We start from the raw sequence: 24,984 nt of genomic DNA, 5'->3' as shown, positions 1-24,984 counted from the left end.
ATTCAAGTCTAGTAGAGTAAGGCTCTGGGATTTACTTTGGATACTGGCCGAAAGACACACACGCACGTACATAAATAAGGATAGGAGTAGGATAGGCTAGTTAGGCTAAGCTGGTCTGAGCCGTCAGGTCAGTCACACTTTCCGGGCGTCGTCCAGGTTGTGCGCCTTCAGCAGGGCGTCGATGGCGTCCAGGTGGGAGCGCATCGTCGGTAAGTAGCTGGCCAGCACGGTCATGTTCTCCTCGAGGGCCGATCCCTGCCCCAAAAGCTGGCTGCGAGTGGGGACCCAACTATAAATTATCTGAAAATAAAAACAAATCTAATATTATTTTTGGAAAATTTTTGAACGGGTTCGGGTCTATTTCATCCATATCATCATTCCAATTGTAATCCGATCTTTACGGGGAATACTACAAAAGATTTGTGGATATATTTTCTATCAATCTACATCAAAATTTCATAGCAAACTATTTTTTTAAAATTTTTTTTTCCAATTTTTGTGGGGCTATCCCTTGTAAGATGCTGGATTTTCGGGTTCGGCCGCTATCCGCGGCTATATCTCTTCCGATTTTCATCCGATTTTGAAACGGAATACCTCAAAAGACTTGTGGATCGATTCCCTAAAAATCTGTATCAAAATCTCTGAACAAAATATTTTTTTAAAATTTTTTCCAATTTTTGTGGGATCCCCCTTATTTTTGAATATGTCCCAGGTCCTTGGCCATATCTCAACCAATTTGCATCCGATTCTGATACGGAATACCTTTAACGATTCCTACATCCATTGCCACTCAATCTACATCAAAATCCCGCAACTTTTTAACTTTTTTTTGGGGATACCCCTTATAAAATCATGGATTTCCGTAAATGGGCCAGATCCAACGTTATATCTTTTCCAATTTTTGTTCGACACCTAGGGGGAGTACTTTAAACGATTTCTATACCGATCCCCATCAATTTGCATTAAAATCTCTCAACAAAATATTTTTAAAATTTTTTCTCAAATTTTGTGAGGCCACCCCTTAAAAAATCCACAATTTCCATATGGGGCCCACTACCATAGCTATAACTCTGCCGATTCCTATCCGATTTCGAAGCGGAATATTTCAAACGATTTGTGGATTTTCTACTAATCTGTGTCTAAATCTCTGAACCAAATATTTTGTAACATTTTTATAAATTTTTTGGGGACTATCCCTTGTAAAATCCTGGATTTCCATATAGAGCCCCTTACCATGACTATATCTTGGGCAATTTTCATCCGATTCTTAAGCGGAGTATCTTAAATTATTTGTGGACTAATTCTCCATCAATCTGGTTCGAAACCTTTCTACAAAATATTTTTTTAAATTTATCCCGAATTTTTGGATCTACCCTCCACAAAATCCATAATTTTCCTTACTACCCCTAACCATGTCTATATATTACTCATATTTTTAAGTAATTCTACAGGGGAAGTAACTCCAAGAATGTGTGATCCAATCCCTGAAGTTCTGCTTGGAAACCCACCTTGATAGTGCTTTGGACAATGAACCCGTGATAGGGCTTTAAAGTGCGCTCGTAGGCATCTTGGAGATGCTGCTTGAGGGCCTCCTTGCCCTGGGCGTCGTTGTAGATGTTCTCGAAGAAGGTGCAGATGAGCTGGAGGCCTCTTTTCAGCCAGAGCAGGGCATTGGAGGCAAAGTCGTCCACGTTCACATTCAAAACGATGAGATCCTCCAGATATTGGTACTTCAAGACGTCCGCACCGTAGGCTTTGGTTAGTTTCTGGTTGGAATAAGAGACTAATATTAGTATTTTGCATTACATGTTACATATTTTAGATATTTTTATAGATTCCTAGTCTTATGATAGGATTTTTGGGCTGTCTGACCTGTGCGGTTTGTATCATATCATATTTCAAACTGAAGAGCTTGAATTTTAAAACTTGACAGCAAGATTGAGGAACCTTAGTATTAAACCTTAAATAATTATTCCATTCATACCATGTATTTCCAACTATTTCTAACCATACTGTCCAAACTAAGTGAAAAATTCGTGTTTTGAAAGCAAGATTCAGGGATCTTGGTGTTATATCTATGGGGTATACGTGGAATAAACTCTGGAAGAGCTTTTTCAATTATTATTTCCATTCATATAACTGATCTCTGACCATCTATATTATTCCAACTATAATATCTATGTTTCAAAAACGAGATTTAGGAACCTTAGTGGTATAGGCATAGATCTATTAATAATACAAATTCTGAAAGTGATTTCTATCTTAATATTTTCCTTTCACATATTATATTTAATGTGACTGATCTCTAACTACATGTAACTATAATATTGAAATAAGGTGTTGTATCTAAAAGGTACAGGTAGTAAGATTACTATAACTATGTATATTTGACTTAAAAATATTTGAAATAAGTGAAGAGCTCAGGTTGTGAAAGCGAGATTTTAGGATCTTAGTGTTATATCTACGTAGAATAAACTCTATAATAATTTTTAACATTAATATTCCCCTTTATAACACAAAATCTGACTATTTCTAACTATAATATTTATGTTTTTAAAGAGTTATTGTTATCTTTTGGTAATATCTAGTATCTATCTAATTAGAAATCGAATAGTTACTTCTAGGAGTTAATATTTCCCTTCATATCACTGATTTCTAACTATATCAACTATAATATTAATGTTTTAAACAGATTTAGGACCTTAGTGTAATAAACATATATCTATTGAAAATACGCATTCTAGAAGTATATCTTCCACTATTATTTCCTTCATATCACTGATTTCTAACTATATCTTACTAACATATTAAAATTATGTAAAGATCTCTTGTTTTGAAAGTGAGATTCAGATATCTTGGTGTTATATCTATGAGATATAGGAAGCATATCATCCAAAAGGCCTTCTTACATTAATATTTCCATTCATATCACTGATCACCGGCGTAAATAGTTTGCCGAAGCTCTCTAAAAAGAAAAAAATATATATTAAAAATAATAAAAATAGGGGGTATGTTATCACCTATGACAGTCACTATCTCCTTGGCGGCGCTGAGGAAGGCCTGGGTCTCCAGCTTATCGTCGCTGCTGGCCGGAAATCCCTTCAGCGTCTTGAACTGAATTCGCGCAGATCCCTCGGTAGCAGCCATAATATTATTTTATTATTTATAATTTTTTACTTGTGCGATCTAGTCTGCGATCTTGATTTGTCGACTTCTTGGCAATGGCACCAGTTAGAGACTGAGAGGGTCGTCCGTCCGGAGCACCTGTGGAGGAGCCACCAACAGTGATGGAAGTGGTTTAGGGCAAATGGAGTACACTAGCAGAGGAGGAGGTGGAGGCCACCGATGATGAATCAATGCTTCGGCACTGGTGCTCAAACATTAATTTGTGTCTTTATCTTATCGGTCGGGCCGATAGATTTGTTTTTGTTATTTTGGTTCGTCCTATCGGTGGGTTTTTTTTTTGTTCTCATGTAGTTTTTATTATTTTTGTATTAGTTTTTATTTTTTTTATTATTTTGTATTTTTTTACCATCGAACCCCGTTCGCTCAGGCCGCTCTGACGTTGGTGTCTCTGCCGATTCTTCGATAATGGAGAGTGAAATACAAGTTTTCAGAGCTTGTGGAGGAGGAGGGTCAGGGGCAGGGGCAGGGTTTAACCCTTCACCTGACAAGGTCATTGAATGTAAGTGAATTAAAAAAATTTCCGAAATTAAATTTATTTTTTACTAAAAATGATTAAAAATATGTTTCATTTAATATCTTTAATTTGTTTATACTCTTTTCTAAACAATTTCCAATATTTAATTTTAAAAAATTAAAATATAAAATATATTTAATAAAGACATATTTTATTTATATTTTTTATATAAAAATCACCTTTACCTATGAGGAACCCAAGGGTTAAGTCTGTTATGACTTACAGGAGTGAGGCAGCGGGTGGGGGCGGGGGAGCGAGCTTTAACCCAGATGATGTCGCCCCAACAACAACAACAAACACAAGCCACTGTCTTGGCTCCAAGAGAGCGAGAGAGTGCAAGAGAGAGTCAGCTGACGATCAAGTACATTTGAAGAAAAAAAAAAAAACAGCAAACCTGCTTAGGCTAATTGAAATTCATCTAATAGAGAGAGAGAGGGAGAGCGAGATAGTTGCCCCCGCTGAGAGGTTTGAGAAGCACTGACCCTACGGAGAGGTTAGGCAGCCACTGAAGCACTCCATTCAAGGCCAAGAAGAACAGTGGGTCTGATAAGAAAAAATATTTAAAATAAATATAAATAAATACTTACCAGCTTGCCAGCTCTATGAATCACAGGACAGACGCTTGGTATCACCACTGGTGGTGAGCACAAATGCGTAATGAGATCGCTGCTCCGCCAGGAGATCCCACAGTGAGGCGGGAAGCGAGAAGCGATGCACCGCCGCCTCTGGATGGAACTCCTCGTAGTGGGCCACCAGGCTGTTGCGGTTGCAGCGCAGCTCCACGAGGCGCAGTGCCTTGTCCGAGATGATCTCCTTGGTGGCCCAATTAATCTGAATCTCTGCCGGCTCCGGCTCTGCGACGTCTAGTTCGGGATTGAGCCAGCGATGGTGGGCCAGGATCACGGCGCAGTTGCGGGCAAAGTAGAAGCTGTCGTGGCGTCTCTGGTTGTGATAGTTGTCCAGCAACTTGACGCCTGGCTGGAGTTTCAATTTGGTGAAGCGGGGACGGGCAGTCGCCGATCCTGCGGCGCTCTCAGCGGCAGCTCCCTCCACTAACCGCTGCGGCAGGTGCTCCGTGAGCTGGTCAACTGTGAGAACTCGGTTGAGATAGTCGAATCCCTGGCCCATCACCCCCTCGGAGGTGTGGCCCAGATCGAAGCAGTGGCCCAGTTCGTGGCACACGGCACCCAGAGTGCTGGCGTACACTCCGCCGTAGGTGCGTCGATAGTTGCTCTCGTCCGGCAGCCGGGATATATCAACGCGTTCCGTACTCCGCACACAGTCCCCAATCTCTGAGAGGGTTCGCGGCCAGGCGTAGAAATGGGCACTGCCGAACAAAGCTAGTCCGCCGCCGCCCAAGGCTGCGTGTCCCCTAAGATGCCGTCGGATGTTCGCGTAGGATGTGTCTTCGCTGGCCACCACTCCTGGGCCGTCGTACGTTGTGCAGCCTACAAAAGCGACGAATTTCAGGCGAATCTGATGGCCCCACTGCGGACAGGCGATGATTTCGCCGGCAAAGTGCTGCCACAGCTCGTTTTCGCTCTTGGAGAGGGCCTGCTCGCGGGTGAGTTGGCTCCGGAATGGGCAACAGGAGCCGTTCAACGTGAAAGTGCGATTGGGAAAGCCGGCCGACTGCAGTTTGTGGGCGTAGATGCACTGCACCAGACGCAGGTTGAGATCAATAAGTGAGCGGAGTTCCTCTTCCCTGTCAGACTGCTCGTCTTGGCAAAGAATGTACAAGGGCTGAACCTGAAAAAGGAAAAATCGATAAAAAAAACTCCCAGGCGATTCGATGTTTGTTTTTTTTTTTAATAGCAACCTATATACCTTGTAGGAGCTGTTTCTGGGCTTGTAAGTGATACTTATTAGACGCACACCGGTGCAGGAGCGCAGCTCCAGGTAGCACAAGGACTCCCCAACTCCTTCCTGGCTGTCCAAGTCGAAGAGCAACTTGAACTCCCCGGCGGCAGAGAGCTGGGTAAGCTGTTCTACGGTGCGATCGCCCCGCAGGCGGAGAGTGGCCTTCAACTGGCGGGCGGACGAACACTTCGGCAGGAGGCGTCCTTTGACCAGCAGAAGACTGTGCTCCACCCGCTCCGCCTCCAGCGGCTGCTCAACCTCGATGCTGTGGACGCGCTTGCAGCCGTTGGCGCCGCTGAACATAGCCACTGTGCTGGCAAATCCGTTTCCGGAGGATGTTCCGCCCAAATTCCGATATAAACGAAATTCCTCAACAAGAAACAAATCAAAACAAGTGTTAGTGTTGCCAGAAGGTAAGTTTTCTGCACCAAAATTGTTCAACACTGATATCAAAGAGCTTTTGTCAGCATGATAGCCATTCCGACGGGGTGGCAGCTCTAGCCGGTCAAAATGTAAACAATAGCTTCAAGTTCTGGACGAGATCATGACCTACGTGATTCTGGGCTCCGGTGGCCACACGGCCGAGATGGGTCGTCTGACCCAGGCCCTGCTGCAGCAGGAGGATGCCACGAAGGCGGCCAGCTACCAACCAATTCGCTTCATTCTGGCCAGCAGCGACTCCACCTCGGAGCAGCATCTGCGCCAGCTTCTGCCGAAGCAGGCCACCAAGGCGGAGTTCATCCAGGTGCCGCGCAGTCGCAGCGTGGGCCAGTCCTGGCTCAGCAGCATCTTCACCACTCTGTGGGCCCTGCTCTGGAGCTGCTACCTAGTCTGGCGGGATCGTCCGCAGTTGGTCCTCTGCAACGGTCCTGGCACCTGTGTTCCCTTCTGCTATGCCGCCTTCCTGTGGCGCTGCATGGGCCGCCTCCCCTCAAAGTCTAGAATCGTGTTTGTGGAGAGTTTCTGCCGGGTGGAATCCCTCTCTCTGAGTGGCCGGCTGCTCCTGCCGCTGGCGGATCTCTTTGTGGTCCACTGGCCGTCGCTGGCCACCCGCTACTCCCACAAGAGCAACCTGCGCTACTTTGGCCGCATTTTGTAATTAAATAAATAATCGTTTCCATTTTTTAAATGCATTTTAACGAGGAGAAACTCAACACTCTAAATTATAAAGTTCTTAAATGGAAAATGGAATAAGTAATGGTAATGGCATGCTGCCCGCATCATGGTATTATGGTATTATGGTAACATAGGATCATCTTAGCGCCTCTGCTTTCCTTGGCAGATGGCACGGTGGGCCTCCAGCTGGTGGCCTAGGTATTCCCCACCGCAACGGGGGCATTGGACGGTCGCCTTGAAGAGACCGCGCTGACGACGCTGGCGCGGAGTCAGCTCGTCCTCCGAATCATTGACAGCCACCGAGTCCGAAAATGAAGATCCAGCTTCGTCGCCGCTCAACTCCAAGACTGCAATCTCCTCAGCGGTATAGCCGTACTCCTGGAGCTTCTTGCGAGTCATTTGGCCAGAAGATGAGCGGCGAGTGGAGGCATTCGAGGCATTGGAGGCACGAGACGGAGTGGAAGCTGAACGGGATTGGACAAAAGACGCATGAGATAAAGCAGAAAAGGAAGGCAACCTCTTACCAAAGGATGTGGAAGCTCCGTTGGCAGTGGATGACTTCTTTCCCTTCGATCCTCCGGCGAAGCTCTTCGGCTTGAAGGACGGCGGCTCAACGCTAATGGTGATGCTGCAGCCCTCCAGGTGATTGTCCAGCTGGTTGCGCTGGATCCTCTCGAAGCATATCGGGCAGAATACAATTTCCTGGGTGGTATCGTTCTCCGAGTTCCCAGAACCGAAAGCCCGTACGTCGTTCTGGTCCTGGAAGTCGCGCAGAAGGGTGTCCTCCCCGAAGAAGTCATCGATGATCGACTGATCGGCCAGCTCCACGGCCGCGTCCAAGCTCGCGTTGTGAGCCTTATCCAAGTTCTCGTCGAACTCGTTATCAATGAAAGTGATGTCGTCCTCGCTGAACTGCTGGGACTCGTCCAGCAGCACCTCGCGCTTGATCAGGGCCATGCGCTCCTGGCTGCTCAGCTTCTTTGGTGATGCAGTCGAGGCGCCGTGGACCTCGCCCTCCTCATCGCTACTGTCCAGCACGTTGATCACCTGGGAGTTGACCTGGCCGATCTGGATGTCGTCGTCGTAGCTCTCCCAGTTGATGATGTCGTTGGCGTTCGGACGACGGCGCTTGGATGGCGGAGCCTCCGGGGCACCGGAATTGGAGCCGGTGCTGCTATTCGAGTCGGAGCTGTGGTTGTGGAGGCGGCGGTTCTGCTCGACGCGACGCAGCCAGCGCTCGCGAAGATGCGGCGTGGACGCTTCGTTCGGTTCGCCGCCAGTTATGTCGATGGTGGAGCTGCCCCCCATCTGGTAGCCCACTCCGGTCATGGCGGCGGCGGCATTGTTGCGAGACTCCTCCTTCTCAGAGTCAGACCCACGGCTTAGGTCACCGAAACTCATGATATTTGATCCGCGCTTGAGTCCCCCACTCGAAGGCTTCGAACCTCCGCCACCCACTCCGGCAAAGGGATCAGTCGAGGGCCCCGGATAGGAAGTGGGAGGCACGGAGCCTGCCAGGCCCTGAATCATAGCTGTGGCAGCAGATCCTGGATTGTTGGATAATCCAGAAGGAATGGATGGAACTGGTGGCTTAACCGCTTTCTTGCCCAACCACCCATCGAGGCCGGACTTTCCCGGCACTGGCTTCACCTCCTTTTTGGTCTTAATCTTGGCTTTGGTTGGTTTCTTTTCGGGCTCCGGGCCGCTCACCTTTTGGAAGGTGCCGCCGCACTCGCGCAGGTGCTTCTCCCACCACTGATCGTACGGACCCGGCGCCCGATTGGTGGAGCGCCTGACCCAGCCCTGGAAGGGAGCATGGTTCTGGCAGATGCCCGTGCAGCGCCAGACGTGGTTGCGATACAGGGCCACCTCGTCGTGGAAGGAGTGGTAGACGGTGATGTTGGTGCCGGCCGTCTGGTTGATGAGGTTCATCATGCGCTTGAAGTTCGGCCCATGTCCGCCGTTGCCCTCACGGATGTTCAGCACGAAGCAGTAGGCGTGTATCATCTCGTGCTGCGAGAAGGACGCGAAACTAAGCACCTTTCCAGGCAAGTGGACGGACAGAACTCACCAGTAGCGTCTCTACGAGGTCCTTGCGCGGACGCAGCTTCAGCAGAGGCTCGCTCAGGCGGATGGTCACCTCCTTGAAGACACGGTTGCTGCGCTGGTAACAGATACCGGCACAGGAGGTCATGCGCTTGCTCCACTCGAGGCAGACGGCGCCCAGGCGCTTCTGGAAGAACTTCTGGTCGAAGCGGAAGAACATGGCGAAGACATCGGGTGTGGGATCAATCAGCTCCCACTCGGGATGAACGAGATTCTGGGTCTGGTTCAGATAATCATTATATTGAGCTTGAATTCCACGCACGGGAACTAAGGCTTTGGAAGGCGAGTCGATGGCCTGGCGACGGACTGGAGCCTGAGGTAGAAAGAAATTAGACTCTATCTATGTATGTTACTGGAGCCATCTGGTTACCTTGGGGGGATTTGGTTTGGTACTGGGCTTGGGATAAACCCAACGTATGTCTTCGTCCTGATCGTCCTGGCGTTTGGCGGCCTGACGGGAGGTACTAGTTGCCTCTTCGCTGGCATTGTGGCGGTTGGCTCTCTCCTCCTGCCTGTTAAGCTCCGCCTGCAGCTTCAATGCCATCTCATAGTCGATATTCTGTGGAAGACAAAGAACGGATTAGCACGAAATGTAGACAATGACTTCGATCCCTCTCATCGAATTCTAAGACGCACTTCATTTTCAGCACTGGAAGCCGGCACTTCTCCCTCCTCGGCGTCCAGCTCCTGTTGCAGTCTGAGCGCAAACAAATAGTCTGCATCGTATGACATGTCTGCTCCAAGTGAGCCGGGTAAACAAACGCGGCTTCCTATGGCCCGTCAGGCTCTTCAAAACGATCAAAACAAGATGAAATTGGCGCTACTCGATATGTATGACCGTTTTCGAGTACACCAAAAATACCTTAATACAAAAAAGAGGGAAATTTATTTCCCCCCGTTTAGTATTTTTTACATTAAAATACCGCAGAGTTGAATATTTAAAATTAACACATACTGGGCCTAGTGTTTTAAATGTTTCCCGCCTTTTATTTATTTTCTTAATAATTGTTAATAAATTTACTAAAATGGTTAAAGACTAGCCGTGTTAAATGACAGTTAAATGATTACTGTTTATTGTTTAATGATTAAAAATTGCATGCTTTTCAAAAGAAAACAACTGTTTATATGCTTACCATTTTTTAAATTATTTTCTTTAAATTTCTGGATTCTGGAGTTTTACTTTTTCTTCCGGACAACAAGCTTTCTTGAGTTAAAAAGTAAGAAAGTAAAATATTTTTTGTTACTCGAAAAAATTGTCCAAAAATTTTTTTTAACTCGATCTTTCTGTTCAAAATCTAGTTTTTCAATGAAACAATTCAGTTTTGATGCTCAGAATCTCTCGAAAATCTCTGAAGTTTCAAGCCACGCCATCTGGTTATGATTTCTTTTAAGTTAAATGTAAAGTTTCTAACTATTTTTTATTTCAATGGCATTTTTTAATGACATAAAAAGCTCATTTTAATGAATATTAGATGCTTAAGCAACATTCTTTTTAAATTGAACCCCTTCTAAGACAAATAAAGCACACAATTCACTGTTTAAAGTCAAATGCCATAATGATAGTGCTGAAAAGATTCGAAATAACATGAATTCTATGCTTTTTTCACATAACATGTGTTGATTTTCGGTGATAATCAACATATGATATGGCTTTCGATTTTACAAGAGCTAAGTTGGAGGATCATCCGTTTGGAAGAGTACCACTTTAGAGAAGCACCTATGTATGTATCTAAAGGAGAAGATCCCGTCTAGAGGAGCACCCTTCCTTAGAAGCTCCAGAAAGCACGTGTCTGAAGAAGCACCTTTATTTGTTTGCAAATCTTGTTAGGAAAGCACTTACCTGATATATCAATCGTGGTTTGGTTAGGTTTGAAAGAAAACCCACCTCGTATTAGAAGAAAAATACTACTTTAATGGAAAACTTGTTGATTTAAACACTCTGAACTCTGCATTCTGATGACTTGGAAATTTTTGGCGCACTTTCTCTGACTTCTTAGCTTTTTGACAGTGTGGCAACTCCCCTACTAGTGTTGTTAAACTCCGACCATTGCTATTCTCCTTCCCATTACATTCTTCTATTAAGAATTTAGTATGTAGGTGCGCATGCGCACTATCCCTTTTTGACCCAATTCCGAATACTGTTATCTCCCTTCATTTTTGGCCAATTGCGAAGGTTTTTCCTCTCGTTTTTCTCGAGTTCTCAATACTATTACCGCCCTTGCTCTCCTCATCATATTTCGGTCTATTTTGCTCTGCGGTCTGTCCAATTTTGTATTTCCCCTTCATGGAGCTCATTGAGGTCCCGAACATTTCAATATAATTTTTGTTGTGGAAATGTAAGAGAAAAAGTTATGAAATATAAGACATATTTATTAAGTGTTCCTGTTTTTTGTTAAATGGACAATTAAAAACTCTTTATTCTCATAAAAAAGTGCAAGTTTGTACATCACTATGATGCTTTTCAAGAAAAGCCTTAACAATTTCTTTCGTTTTTTGCAAAGTTTCTAGATTTGTGATTTTTGGTGTGCAAATTAAGTGAATCCCCTCTGTTGTACTCACATTTTCTTGTTTATAAATTTTTTTTCACAAAAAATAGCTTCTTGAATGTGATTTTGTTAAACTTTGTAGATTTTGGCGCTTAAGTGACTTGCCCATGTGCTTAAAAACAATAAAAAGCCACTTCTATCCTTTTCTAAATTGAATTTCTTGCTTTGCGCCAAAATTTTCCTTCTCGGTCGTTTTGGCGTTTTCTGCAATCTGTTTTCTCTCTAATATTGTTTGTATTTGTGAAAGAACAAAAATATTTCAATAATTGTACGAAATTTCTTTGTTTCATTTTAATTTAAAAGCTTGCTACTTAAAACAGAAGGTCTTACTAGTTGTTAACTAGTTTGGTATTAAAAATTTCCGAAAATTTCCCACTATCAGTGCTTTTGGTAAATTCAAATACCGTTATTGCTGTTGCGCATGCGCACGTGCTTTTTTTTTGTGAATGAAAAGTATGGATGACAACTCTATCCTTGTCTAAATTGCATCTTCCCTCTTGGTCGTTTTCAAGTTTTCTGCATTCTCTGGCTTGTTTTGTATTTATGGAAAAACAAAAATATTATCAAAAATTGCTAAAAACTTCTCTTCATTGTGTAATAATTACATTTTCTCTCTAAAACAGTGAGTTTTACTAGTAATAAAATTTCCCAAATTTCCCTTCATCAGTGCTTTTGATAAATTCAATTACCGTTATTGCTTTTGCACCTGCGCACATGCTTTTTTTTGTAAAACTCTAATAGATGAATGAAAATTGTTTAAAAAAATGACTAAAATTATTCAAAATGTGATTTTTATTAACCAAAATAAACATGTTATTAAGAAGACGGTGCCAAATTGAAGATTTCCCACGTGACGTCTCTTAAAACGTCTCTCATTTCCATGATTTTTTGTTACTTTTTGCTTTTAGATTTTTGGGCAAGATGTTTTTAAGTGAATGTGATATTTTGTTAAGGAGTTCATAAAATATGACTAATTCGTCAAAATTTCTAGAAACTTTCACCTGAAAACGTGTTTTTTTTTCTAAAAACTTTCAGAATTTATGTGCTTTTGAGTTTGTTTTGCTTAAAAAGCATGCTTTTTCTAAATAAATATGATATTTTGTAAAATCATTTTCTAAAACGCTTAATTCAATAATTAATAATTATATTAAAGATAATTATCATAAAGAAAACTTAGTAAATTTCCCAAAACAAGGCAATATTTTTGTCTTTCTCCCATTCTTAGCTTTTTTCTCTGCCCCCTTTCCTGCCATGGTGTGGCAACGTTGCCATTCCCGGCCATCTCCCTTTCTCTTAAGGCCGTTATGGAAGCCAATACCCTTTATCTCCCTCTAATGTGTTGCCAATATTTCCCCAGACCAGCCCAGAGCCTCATTCCTCGTCCAACCTTCAAGCCGATCAGTCGGCCCTAGTCGCGAGTGAAGTGCGCGCTTCGCCTGCGAGATATTTGGGGACTTGGAAAGTAAACCAGTGCCATCATGAAGTACGTGACGAAACGCCAACGCAAGCGCAAGAAGAACAAAGGTGACATATTCCAGCGCCCGGGCCACCCAACAGATGCTCCCGGAATGGGATCGGAACTGGAGAATCCGGACGAGCGTGTGAGTGCTGAGGAGATTGAGGAGGAGAAGGACCAGGCTACCAATTTGCCTGCAAACTTTTTAGCTCCCGAGCTCATATCCACTCGTCATGTATGTTTTCAAATATAAATAGTATTTTTAATTTATTTTTGAATCTGTTAAATTCATGGGTCTAATTTTCGCTATTTTCGCTATTTTCGCTTTCCGGCAGCCTTTGAAATCGAAGAAATTTTTGGGCAGGTCGCTGGCGCTACATCCACCCGGTAAGTCGACAATAATTATCATATGGGCATATATTGAGGGATTGGGGATCGTCTGTCCGGCGGCATAAACAAAAAACGCACCCAACTGATAAACAAAGCATGGAGACAAGCTCTGGACATTGAACCTCCATCCTCATACTTATTCTAATGAAGAAAACAGTGCTGACCGGGGGGGAAAAATGCCTTACACGTGAAATGCTAGCCAAAGCAATCTCATAATCCATAATCCATAATCCAATCCAAAACCAAAACAAACCCCCCGGATCTTTTGGAATTCTTACAATTAATCTCACATTGTTTACTTTTTAATTATTATTCTTTGTTTTTTTATTGAAATAACAAAAATTTCCACACAATTTTCAGGGACAACCATTCTATACCGTTAACCATTAAGGGACGCCCCTTTTGGCGCTTCTTTTGTGCTTTTATCCTAGCCCACACACTAGTTGTCTCGCTCTCTCTGTTGCACTTTCCTATGCACTCATACATACTTGCACACTCGTTAGTGTTGGTTAGGTCACAATGTTGCTGTTTAGTGTTGGTCAGAGGTCGCGCATGCTCAGATCGTTCTTTTCGGTCCCAGCCTTCGACAAGAACGGTGCTTCTTTGGTCTTCGCTCCTCAAATTCAAGTTTGTTTTTCGAAAAATCCAAAAAAGAAGTCTTCAGGTAATATCAAATGAAATTTAGTGCAAGAACTTAATGAAAAGTGAAATCTGTTCTACCGTTTTGGTAAAGCGATAAAGATATAGCAGACTTTCTGCTTAAATTTTAAGAAATAAAAGTGCCATGCTTTTTTCGTTAGTAGTCACGTGTTTGTTTCAGAGAAAGGTTTCTAAAGGTTTTAAAGTTAAGAAAAAAATAAAACGCGTTTTTTGATAAAAGTGCTTATATAATAAAAAAAGAAAACCACAAATCAAGACAAACCTCTATTAAAAGGTTGGTTTTTAACCATTTTGTGAGAGACCTTCGAGTGACTTTCGAGATTGAGGGTCATTTTTGAATGGCCGCCATTTTTTTTTTTTTTTTTACCGTTCTCTTTTCTTTGAAGCACGTGTTCGAAAACGCTGTAAGCTTCCACGTGGCTTTTAAATTTTCATTTATTTCCTATTTTTATTCATTAAAAATCTATATATTTGGTGTTTGTTTTTAGTTTTAGTTTTTAAAAAATATTATTCCTTTGAAAGTGATTTCTAATTCTTGTAACAATTGCAGGACGAACAAAAAATATTCAATTTGAAATTCAGGGTATTTTCAGGATATTTTTCTTTTTCCCATCAAGTGTATTTCCAGTAAAGTTATTTTTTTAGGAAAGAAATAGGAAACTGGCGCTGCTTTCTTTGGAAAGATACTTCTTCTTTTGCCAAAACAAAAAAATGACAATGAAAAGGTAACATTTTGAACTGAACTCTGATGAAATGCGAGCCATAAATAACCAAAAATGATAAATTAACTCCCTAGAACACCATTTCATTCCTACATCCATCCACTTTGCAAGAGTACTTTGCACATTTATTTATTATTTTAACACAAAACATAACATTGTCATTAACTCGTCGATTGTTTACCGATTCATCGGGTTTCTGGGTTAAGCCTCCTATCCCATGTCCCTCAATAAACAAATAATCATTTGAATTAACCAAAGCACTCTATAATATTTAAATGTGACTTGGCACCGTGTAAGTTGTTTATAGAACTCTGATACTATATTTTGTACTATAAACTACATTCTTTACTTTTTCTGAGCTTCTGGCGAAAGTAATTCCTAAGGTTTTTGATCTTTTTTATTATTTGAAGCATAATTTGACTTCTTTATTTTATGTTTTTGAATCTAAAAGTGTATAATACTTCTTACTAACCTCTCTATAATAGCCCTATCTTACCTATCTTAACTAGATCCATGTACTAACTCTCTGTAATATCACATTTTAAGTAGAAACCCTTATACCCCTATAAGAAGAGCGATCCAATTCGGTTTTGAGGCGCAATGTTGGATCCTTCCAACACTTCCTTGCCATTTCTTCGCTCCATCTTCATCATCCTTTCCTCCATCCAGGTGTCCGGCGTCCTCACAACAGTGTCCCAGTACACAGCATCCGAAGCTTCAGCACCAGCTCCAGCTCCATTGGCAGCACCAGCAGCTGCTACTCGGGACAGACCACAGAGAAGTTGGTGGCGGAGAAGGAGCTCTTCGACCACTACTGCCACCACAGCAGTCCGCTCACACTGGGCAGTTTTATGGACCTGGGAGGATTCCAGAACGGTGCCCGAGGTCGTCGCAAAACCCAGTCCGAGACAAAGGAGCGCTCCAAGTCCAGGACCAAAAAGAAGGTGGTGGAGATCGTACAGGAGTCGTACTCAGTGCCGTCGATTAGTTCGGTGACGCCATCGCCGCCATCCACCAGTTCGGTGGCCAATTCCATCAACTCGTACTCAAGTCGTCGCAGCTCCCTGTTGGAGGAGCCAATTGGAGAAGTCATGGTCCAGACCTCCGGTGCAGGTCCCTCGAATCATCATCCAGTCAACGGGCACGATTCGCCCAAGCTCACCACCACCACCACCATCCAGATCTCGCCCTACCCCCGTGCTAGTCATTCGCGCGACAATTCGCCCAGCATTGTCGTGGATCTCGGCCCACTGATGCCCATTACCGGTGCCAGCCGGGAGGCGGAGGGGGCTGTCGGCGGTGGTGACGCCGCCGCCGCCGCCGCCATTGGTGCCAGCCGGAGCCAGCAAACTGGGTTTCCACCACCGGAATTCTGGCAGAATCCTCTCCAGCTGAGCTTCCTGGACAACGGGGAGTCGCAGGACAACAGTCCGCCGAATGCCAAGTACGAGGATAACGACGAAGAGGTCGCCCCCGATGACAAGAAGCTGAAGCCGATTGGGTACGAGGCCAGGATGCAACGGCTGAGGAACGGCGGACCCAATGCTCGGGAGAGGGCGGCGGAGAAGGCCAGGATCACCTTCGGCACCACCGAGTGGCTGTGGAACTCGGCCTCGGACGCCCCCCACCTGAGCATTGTGGAGAGCATCCGGAACATCACTAGTCGGGCCCCGTTCGCCCAGGACACCAGTCGGGACTATCCCGGCCACTGGCTGCCGAGCATCTGGAGCGTGGATCAGGCGGTGGTGCGCCGCTGCATGGGCGGGCGCATCTCAAACTGGCCCTCGACCTTCCGCAACCTGATTCCGCCCCAGCAGTTGAGTCGCTACAACGCCCAACAGAACCAGAACCTGGGCTTGAACCTGCCGCCGAGTAGCCAGGCCGCCACCGCTTCCGACAACTGGTGCCCGTTCCTGGCCGGGAACTTCGACAACGAGAGGAGTCTATCCCTGGTGCCCAGCAATCCGGTGCCGTCCACCCAGAATTTCAGAAACAACCAATTGGCTCTCCCGCCGCCTCAGCAACTGCAGCAGCCGCCACCTCGAGCTCAACCGCAGCAACAGCAGCTGCAACATGTGTCGCAGCCTCCGCAGATGCAACAGTTGCAACATCTAGCCCAAGCACAGCAGCAACATCTTACTCCGTTGCAGCAGCAGCAGCAGCAGCAGCAGCAGCAGAATCTTGCGCTGCAGCAGAAGCATCTAGGTCAGCCGCAGCAGCAACATCTTCAACCATATCAGGGCCAGCAGCAGCAGTTGCAATTCCAGCAGCAACTTCAGCCTCCTTCGCAGCTGCAACAGCAACTCCAGGCCCAGTCACAGTTGCAGCAGCAACTTAATCAACAGCCGCAGCAGAACAATTACATTTGGCCACCGAATTCTCGTCAGCCAGCCGTAGGTTCGAACGCGCAGCAGCAACAGTATCTTCAGGCGGCTAACTTGCAGCAGCAACATCTTCAGAACAACTCGCAGCAGCAGAAGCAACAGCAGCAGCAGCAACAGCAGCAGCAGCAGCAGTTGCAGCAGCAGCAATTACAACAACAGAAGTTACAACAGCAGCAGTTACAACAGCAGATGCAGCAGCAACAACTACAACAACAGCAGTTGCAACAACAGAAGTTGCAACAGCAGCAGCTGCAGCAGCAACAGCTACAACAACAGCAAATGCAACAACAATTGCAACAACAGCAACTGCAGCAACAACAGCTACAACAACAGCAGCTACAACAACAGAAGTTGCAACAGCAGCAGTTGCAACAGCAGCAGTTGCAACAACAGCATCTGCAGCGTCCGAACAACAACTTGCAGCCGCAGCAGCTGAATCATAACTTTTCGCAGCAAAATCACAACCAGCAGCAGCAGCAGCAGCATCTGCAGCAGGACCGCCAGTTGCCACAGGCAGCCTCCGCCCAGCCGCACTCCAATCAGCCGCCGCACAGCCGCTTCCACCGCAAGTCGAACAACTTCACCGGATGGAACAACTGGATGGACGCCTGCCACCTGTGGCACGTGGAGGTCTTCCCGAACAACCTCTCCCAGGAGGACCTGGACGCTCTCCAGATGTATGCCATCTACGGCGAGCTCTTCTTCGACATGCCCATGGGCAAGCGGTACAAGGACACCCTAGATCCTACCGATACTGCTGCTCAGCCTGGCACTGGCCACCAAAACTCCACTTCCACCCAGAATCAGTCCACTTTGCGCCTCAAGCTGAAGCTCCAGCAGCCGAAGGGCAAGTTCTCCACTGCCGCTTTCCGTCTGGCTGGGATTGATCCTCCAGCTGGAGCTCAAACTTCTACTTCGAATGGCAGCTTCTCCGGGAATTCTCAGGTGCTGCGTCTGCGTAACAATGAGGTAATAAAAACGATATAATTTTAATTAAAAATCTTGAAAATATTAAGTTTTTATTTAATCCCTTTAGAAAAAGAACAACTCTGAAAAATCAAACGAGTCTGGAGCCACAGGGTATTCGCATCCTGGCGCCAATAACGCCGGAAGGGGAGGTGCCTCCGGATCTGGCGCCTCAAGTGGCATCAATGGCGGAGCAACTGGCTCTTCCAGCGGTTCAGGAGGTAATGCCGAGTCCCCGGCCAAGGAGGACTTCAAGCTCAACAAGGCCAACTTCCCGCCACTGCCGGCGCCAAACCAGAAGCGCAAGGACTAAGCCAAAAAGGACTAATTCATATTGAATATTCAGGAAGATAAATACAAAATTTAAGGCAACAGCTTTAGCTTTAAATTGAAGTTAAAGTTTAAAGTTAAAAAAAAAAAACAAGAAAGATAAAAGATAATTTATTTAAAAGAGGCAAGTAAGAAGAAACATCTACAATTTAATCAAAAATCAAAAATATTTAAACTAAAAATAGAGGTAGATGTAGAAAATGATCCATAATACTTTGTGCCTTTAAATCTTAAACTCTCTTACTTAAAATCCTTTAAAATCCTTTACTTTAAAGGAAAAATCTGAAAAACAAAACTACACGTTTCTCTAACTTTCTATACTTTTTTTTTTAAACTTTGATGCAAAATCCAAAACCCACAACAAAAACACAATTTATGCTTTTCAAAATCTCAAATTTGAAAGATCTAAACACGCAAATCACAAAACTCATTCCTAAAAATTGTTGTAACCATTTTTATGGAAAAAACAAACAAAATGTTCAATTTTTTTTATCCATCTACTCTAATGGAGAAATAGAAATGAAAGAATTTCAAAGGAAAAACTACATAAAAAAAGTATTTATCTATTCCTCTTAAACAAAAACTATATTCTTACACTTTTCAATCAAAAATATTTATCAAACATATTTATTCAGAGAATCTAAAGCGCATTTTAAAATTACTTTCATTTCATTAAAAAACAAAATTTGCAAACAAAATGTAACAAGTTTCAGAAAAAAAAACATTTGTAAAGATCTTCAAATTTTACTGAACAATTTTTGTGACAATTTTTGTATAATTTTTTTTTCTTTGTAAACCGAAGACTTCATAGAATAAAGCGCAGTTCATTTTAACAAAATTATCATCAAACATTTAACATTAAAATATAATTTATTTTCAATTAATCAAAATTGGTCATTTTTGATTAGTTTTAATTTTATGCCAAATGTGAGACCCAGAGACTAAAGATAATAAAAATAAAAGCCAATCAAATTGGAAAAAAACTAGCTTAAGACTTTCAAACCTTTATTTAAGTAGTATTTAATTTTTAGTTTTAAATAAAATAGGAAATAAACGAAAATAAAGTTCAAATGAAATAAAAATCTATTTATGGTGAAGTTCTAGTTTTTTTTTACATTTTTAGCCAGTAATAATACACTATTGAAGTAAAAAATATTCACAATATGAACAAAAATAAACAAAAGTAGTTCAAATGTTACTAAAAACTATTTTTATATAAAGAAAAACCTTTAAACCTTTAAAACAAGTTTGAAATGCCTTGGAGTATGATTAACCAGTAAAATAGTGCTGAAAAACGTCCAATGAAATGCATCCCTGGTTTTGGGAAATTTATTAGTATTTTTTTTTTGTTTGGAGAACATAGAGAGAATCAAATGAATTTAGATTATATTATAGGCTCTACATAAACGCAGGTTTTTTAAAGCCCAGTAAAATCCAAAACAACAGGAATTTAGATATGGCGCCACAGCTTTTAGCCAATATGTTCCATCTGCCATCTGTGTGTGACCTTACTGTAGAAAATACCAAACCTAAAATTCAAAAAAAAGAAATTTCCCTAAAATATCGATATTCTGGCAATATCGATATTAGTGCGAAAATATCGAGAAAAAATAAATATTTTGGACCATCTCAAGGCTCGGGCAATTTATTAAAATTTTTTTTCGGCCCCGGACGCATTTTGTCGTCTAAAAAAATGGAGGCGCTGGTCAATTACAGTAGCGAGGAGGACCAGGATGAGGCTGGCTACCAAATTCGGGTAAATATTGCAATGCCGTAGCACCGCAGCAGGTCAAAGCTACAGTAACTGAAAACAGATATCTCGCCATGCGATTTCATCGCATTTTGTGTACACATTCTTGGTTTTTTTTTTTCTATTTTTTTTTTTTTTTTTCGTTTTTGTCAGTGGCGTGCGGGCGCCCTTTTCCTTTTTGGCCAAACTGTGTGTGTGTGTGTTGTGTGTGTATTGGTGTTGGTGTGTGAGTGTGTTGCAGCTCCTTGATCCTAGTATTCCTGAAGCCCCAAAATTCCCACCCGAGAAAAAAAAAAAAAAATTAAGAAAAGAAAAGAAAAAATTGTTATATTATTTACAATTAGTTGTAATGCTAGAGCTTTAGAAAAATAATGCGAATTTGCTGTTTCTGAATAGTTGCAAAAATTCCCCTAGGCACCACAGCAACAGCAACTGCAACTGCAACAGCAACAGCAACTGAAAAGGGCCAAAAAGAACAACAACAATGACGTGAGCAGCGATGCTGATGGCGATGCCAGCATAGAGAGTAGCCCGCGTCAAAAATTTACAAATTTTGGATATAAAAAACAGCAACAACAGCAACTACAAAATATCCAACACCATCAACACCATCAACAACAACAAGAACAACATGAAAAATCCCTGCAAAATCAACAGTACCGCAACAATAACAATTCTCCACTGCTGACGACGTCACAGTCCCAGTCCCAATCCCAATCGCAATCGCAATTACAATTACAATTGCAGTTGCATCAACATCACAGGAGCAGCAGCAGTTGCAGCAGCCGCATCCGTATAGATGAGGTAAATCTCAATCCATTTCCAAATCGGAATGTTCCGGCCCAAATCGATATTGTCCTACTATATCACTATACTCTATCCTAACAATTGTTTGTTTGTTTTTGTATGTTTGTTGTGTGTGTATGTGTGTGTGTGCTAAAAAAAAGTGCAGTGTTTTCTTTATCTTTTTTTTTTTTATGGGTTGGAGCATCTTCCTTTTAGTGCCTAGTGCCTGCCTATCTCTGTGTGTGTGTGTGTGTGTGCTTTATGCTCCATCATTATGCCATGCCGAGCTGTGCAGCTGTTCCTTCCCGCATCCGCACTATTGTACACTTGCGGACAATGCGCTAGCGACAGAAATCAATAAAGACACACATCCATTCTAGTCCGCCTAGCAGCCAGCCATTCAATGCCACATTTTGGGGCATTAAAAATTCACATCTCGAGGAATGAGAAATTAGAAATGACTTTTAGAGTGCTGGCACTGGCAGGCAAATCAATATTTTATGTAGGCCATCTAGTCGGTTATGCCAACTAATTAATTATTATGATACACCAGGGGGGGGCGGTGGTGGCTCCTCTAAGCAAATAATGCACAACTTTCTGTTTACCAAAAGTGTACACTATTAAATTTTTATTTAAGTAGGTCAAGTATTTCAAGGGCAGTCTCTTCCATTCATAATTCAACTTCCGATAATCCTCCGATCTTATCGATTGAAATCGATTAAAACGCCCTGCTCCCAACTCTAAAAAATCTTCCATTCCTGATTCAACTTGAAGAACTTCCGTTAATCCTCCGATCTTATCGATTGAAATCGATTAAAACGCCCTGCTCCCAACTCTAAAAAATCTTCCATTCCTGATTCAACTTGAAGAACTTCCGTTAATCCTCCGATATTATCGATTATAATCGATATTACGCTCTGCTCCAACCCAAAAAAAGAAAAATCAAAAAGTATTCTAATATTATGTACATATATCTAATACCATTTAATGGGTCTATAATCCCTCTCGGCCAGGCCAATACCTATCTGGAAGATATGTTCTGTCGGTCCGCTTGTTGTTGTTTTGGCCTTGCAGCTTAGTTAAGATTACAAAACTTTTATATGCCACTCTTAATATTTAAATCACTAAACTCTATCATTTTATTATCATTGTTGTTGTTATTATGTAAAACGAAACGAAATCCAAAAAAGAAAAGAAAGAAAACCAAAGAACAAAAAATCCAAAAAAAAAAAACAAAAATAACAAAAAAACAAATAAAAATATACCCACCCGATTGATGATTCCTACTCGATCGATAGTAATCGCGCGATTGCAGTGATTTCCGATTACACCGATAGCTTCGATAACTAGAGGTAACTAGGCTTGTGTGTGAGTCCTTGGGGCTTCTGGTGTCTGTTTGTGTGCGTGTGTGTGTGTGTCAGTGTTGGATAACGATATTGGGAATATCCAACTTCCAGGACACCATCGCCCCACGCACCCACACCCACACCCACACACACACACTCACGCACAAGCCCCCTGGCACACACACAAACACACTCACTCGCTGGTGGCACGAAAGAGAGAGAAAGTGAAAGAGAGAGAGATCGAACCGCACGAAAGTGAGTATAAAAAAAAATCAAAAAAACAAAAAACAAAAATATCGAATAAAATAAATCGATCAAATAGAACTTAACAACTCTCTAAAAAACAAAAAAATATAAATAAAATCTAGGATCCAAGGAGCCAGCGAGCCCAGAAGCAGAACCGTCCGCCTCCCCACCCCCCCCAGCTGTGATGGCCGGCTTATATAAACTTTCCGATTATTTCGATTAATACGATACTTCCGATTAATCCTCTGTAGTCTAGCACCTAGATGATCTATCTTTTAACTCGCCAGCACACGGCGACACTTGCAAGGACTCGATTTTAATGTTCTACTCCTCGGTGGCGCCCCGCCTCCAACCCATTCTCTTTTTACAGGACTCCCATCCCAGTCGCCCGCGCCAGGAGCGTGACAGAGACCGCGAACGAGACCGGGACAGGGATAGAGAACGGGACAGAGACAGGGAGCGTGATCGGGACAGGGATCGAGACCGAGATCGAGACCGAGACCGAGACCGAGACCGGGATCGAGAGCGGGAGCGGGAACGCGACAGAGATCGTGAGCGGGAAAAGCGAGATCTGGAACGCAGTCGTGACCGGGAACACAATAAGGTAGATATCCAGGATGAGATCTTGATCCTTTTTAGAAATTAATGTACTTTGGTCACACCTTTCTTCCAGAGTGACCATCGCCATTATCGAACCAAAGAGAGCAGCAGCAACAGCGGCCACAGAGAGCGAGAGCGTGAGCGCGGCGACCGCGACAGGGAACGGGAACGGGATCGTGATCGGGAACGTGATCGCGAGCGCGATCGGGACCGTGATCGGGACCGCGATCGCCGTCGGTCGGACAAAAGCAGTCGCCATCATCACAGCGGCAAGGACAAGGAGCAGCGCAAGGAACATCATCACAACCACGATCGCAGTCGCCGGCGTCGTGGCGACTCCCGTTCGCGATCTGGTTCTCGTTCCCGCTCGGCCAATGATACGCCCCCCGCCTCCCGTCGCCGCCATTACCGCTCCAGATCTCCCAGGGAGGAACAACAGTCTGCCGGAACGCACCGTGGCAGCGGTGGTGCTCACCTGCAGAGCAGTGGCGGTGTCACTGGCAGTAGTTCGTCGTCAGTGGCTGCAGTGGCTCTGGCAGCCGCCAATGCAGCGGTTGCTGCCATGACATCGGGCTCATCGACCGGAGCAGCGGTCGGAGGTGGTGGACTGTTGGCCGGAGGGGGTGGTGGTGGTGGTGGGCTAGGAGCGGCCCCAGCTGGCGGCGGTGGACTTTTGCCAACGCCCAACTACGCCCCCAAAATACCCTCGCTAATGTCCCTCGAGCTGAGCACTCCGCAGTCGGCCTTGGAATCCCCGATCCAGTTGCCCAGCTACTATAATCCCGGAATCATAAACGCCAATCGCTATGCCGAGCAGCAGCAGAAGCGCAAGCTGCTATGGGGCTCCAAGAAGAACGAGGACTCGGCCAACAAGTGGGGCAATGCTCACTTCTCCCAGGACTCTGACGGCAAGGTTGCCTCGAAGTTTATGCGGCTGATGGGCATCAAGCACGCCCCCGCCTCCATGGGCGGCGAGGCTGAGGCTCACGCCCAGGAAGCTGGTGGCAGTGAGGGCGCAGGCAGCAACGGCAGTGCAACCGCTGAGGGTGCAGGAGCAGTGGCCGGATGTGCTGGACCGCCTGGAGGTGGAGCAGGAGGAGGAGGAGGAGGTGGTGCAGGAGGAGGAGCTGTAGCAGGAGCTGGAGCAGGCGCGCCGACAAATGTTCCGGCGGATGTTCAGCTGCGACAACGCATGTTCTCCAACATGGAGCAGCAGTACGAGATGGCGCGAGCGGCCACGCACACGATGCGTGGCGTAGGTCTAGGTTTCGGCTCCCAGCCACGCACTTTCTAAAGGGGGATAAGGCCGGAGCAGAAGCAGGAGGATCAGGCAGGCTGGAGCAGTGCAAGCTCCACGCAAACAGGCTGTAAATACAATGCCACCACTCAACTCATTAGTCATGTCAAGCTGTTGCCCTTCATCCCTCAAAGTTTTGTTTGTGTTGAGCAAATGTTTTTTGATTTCCAATAAACGTTGCATGAGAAGAACGAGGATTCAATTTTCTTGCTTAAGGGGGGGGATGAACTACGTCAACTACTACATTATTTAAATCTAAATCTAAGTATTATTTAAGAGTTTATAAATATCTTATTTTTGTATCAAAGTGATTGATATTTTCTACATTTTTTGTTTTGTTTTTGACAAATAAACATTAAATTTAAAGTTTTATTTTATATAATCTGGTTATTATATATTAATTTAAGTTACAGTAAAATATAAAAACAGAAAATGAATGCAAAGACTTTGTGAATTAATAACATTTTTTACCTTAATTTCCATACAATCTCATTTAAATAAAATAGTCACTTGTTGCTATCTTGAAGCATAGAATTTTTTGTATATAATTATGTAATTAAAATTTAAATAAATACCGTTTTATGAATAAAAAGAACCTTTGAAAAATGTAAATCAAATTTGAATTTCAAATTTTAAAAAATTTCCCTAAAAATATCCCTAGAGATGATATTTTCTTAAGAGATGGAACTTCTTAATATTAGCGAAATATTGATAGAGATGACA

The 24,984-nt window shown here is 43.7% G+C and overlaps 6 protein-coding genes across 9 annotated transcripts; 3 read left to right on the top strand and 3 right to left on the bottom strand.

Moving 5' to 3' along the window:
• Position 1: 1 nt before the first annotated feature.
• Positions 2-3,163, bottom strand: LOC6504922 (glycolipid transfer protein). Its single transcript, XM_001966560.4, has 4 exons — positions 3,021-3,163; positions 2,910-2,965; positions 1,509-1,766; positions 2-300 (listed from the first exon to the last, which is right to left on the bottom strand). The coding sequence occupies exons 1-4, from the start codon at positions 3,145-3,147 to the stop codon at positions 133-135; spliced, it is 609 nt and encodes a 202-aa protein (XP_001966596.1). The 5' UTR covers positions 3,148-3,163; the 3' UTR covers positions 2-132.
• A 1,137-nt stretch (positions 3,164-4,300) lies between these two features.
• LOC6504921 lies at positions 4,301-5,985 on the bottom strand. Its single transcript, XM_001966559.4, has 2 exons — positions 5,528-5,985; positions 4,301-5,449 (listed from the first exon to the last, which is right to left on the bottom strand). Exons 1-2 carry the CDS (start codon positions 5,861-5,863, stop codon positions 4,301-4,303), a joined length of 1,485 nt encoding a protein of 494 aa, XP_001966595.3. The 5' UTR covers positions 5,864-5,985.
• Positions 5,986-6,024: 39 nt separating this feature from the next.
• Positions 6,025-6,693, top strand: LOC6504576 (UDP-N-acetylglucosamine transferase subunit ALG14 homolog). The gene has a single exon (XM_001966558.4). The coding sequence runs from the start codon at positions 6,105-6,107 to the stop codon at positions 6,657-6,659; it is 555 nt and encodes a 184-aa protein (XP_001966594.1). The 5' UTR covers positions 6,025-6,104; the 3' UTR covers positions 6,660-6,693.
• Positions 6,675-10,026, bottom strand: LOC6504920. Of its 2 annotated transcripts, none has more exons than XM_014904370.3 (5): positions 9,916-10,026; positions 9,153-9,341; positions 8,748-9,095; positions 7,201-8,689; positions 6,675-7,140 (listed from the first exon to the last, which is right to left on the bottom strand). In XM_014904370.3, the coding sequence occupies exons 1-5, from the start codon at positions 9,916-9,918 to the stop codon at positions 6,818-6,820; spliced, it is 2,352 nt and encodes a 783-aa protein (XP_014759856.2). In that variant the 5' UTR covers positions 9,919-10,026; the 3' UTR covers positions 6,675-6,817. The 2 variants fall into 2 exon arrangements, with proteins under 2 accessions (XP_014759856.2, XP_001966593.2); XM_001966557.4 differs by lacking the exon at positions 9,916-10,026 and adding an exon at positions 9,419-9,644.
• A 2,665-nt stretch (positions 10,027-12,691) lies between these two features.
• LOC6504578 (putative uncharacterized protein DDB_G0291608) lies at positions 12,692-19,084 on the top strand. 2 transcript variants are annotated; one of them, XM_044717218.1, is made up of 4 exons: positions 12,692-13,019; positions 13,120-13,171; positions 15,226-17,909; positions 17,977-19,084. In XM_044717218.1, exons 1-4 carry the CDS (start codon positions 12,807-12,809, stop codon positions 18,217-18,219), a joined length of 3,192 nt encoding a protein of 1,063 aa, XP_044573153.1. In that variant the 5' UTR covers positions 12,692-12,806; the 3' UTR covers positions 18,220-19,084. The 2 variants fall into 2 exon arrangements, with proteins under 2 accessions (XP_044573153.1, XP_014759742.2); XM_014904256.3 differs by lacking the exons at positions 12,692-13,019; positions 13,120-13,171 and adding an exon at positions 13,639-13,838.
• A 753-nt stretch (positions 19,085-19,837) lies between these two features.
• Positions 19,838-24,452, top strand: LOC6504579 (arginine/serine-rich coiled-coil protein 2). Of its 2 annotated transcripts, XM_001966555.4 has the most exons (4): positions 19,838-19,992; positions 20,401-20,790; positions 22,735-22,968; positions 23,038-24,452. In XM_001966555.4, the coding sequence occupies exons 1-4, from the start codon at positions 19,930-19,932 to the stop codon at positions 24,256-24,258; spliced, it is 1,908 nt and encodes a 635-aa protein (XP_001966591.2). In that variant the 5' UTR covers positions 19,838-19,929; the 3' UTR covers positions 24,259-24,452. The 2 variants fall into 2 exon arrangements, with proteins under 2 accessions (XP_001966591.2, XP_014759743.1); XM_014904257.3 differs by lacking the exon at positions 20,401-20,790 and having other exon boundaries at positions 19,843-19,992.
• The last annotated feature ends 532 nt before the right edge of the window (positions 24,453-24,984 follow it).

The sequence above is a fragment of the Drosophila ananassae genome, chromosome XL (assembly GCF_017639315.1).
Source record: "Drosophila ananassae strain 14024-0371.13 chromosome XL, ASM1763931v2, whole genome shotgun sequence".
Classification (NCBI taxonomy): Eukaryota; Metazoa; Arthropoda; class Insecta; order Diptera; family Drosophilidae; genus Drosophila; species Drosophila ananassae.
This window is presented reverse-complemented; position numbering and strand designations above follow the sequence as displayed.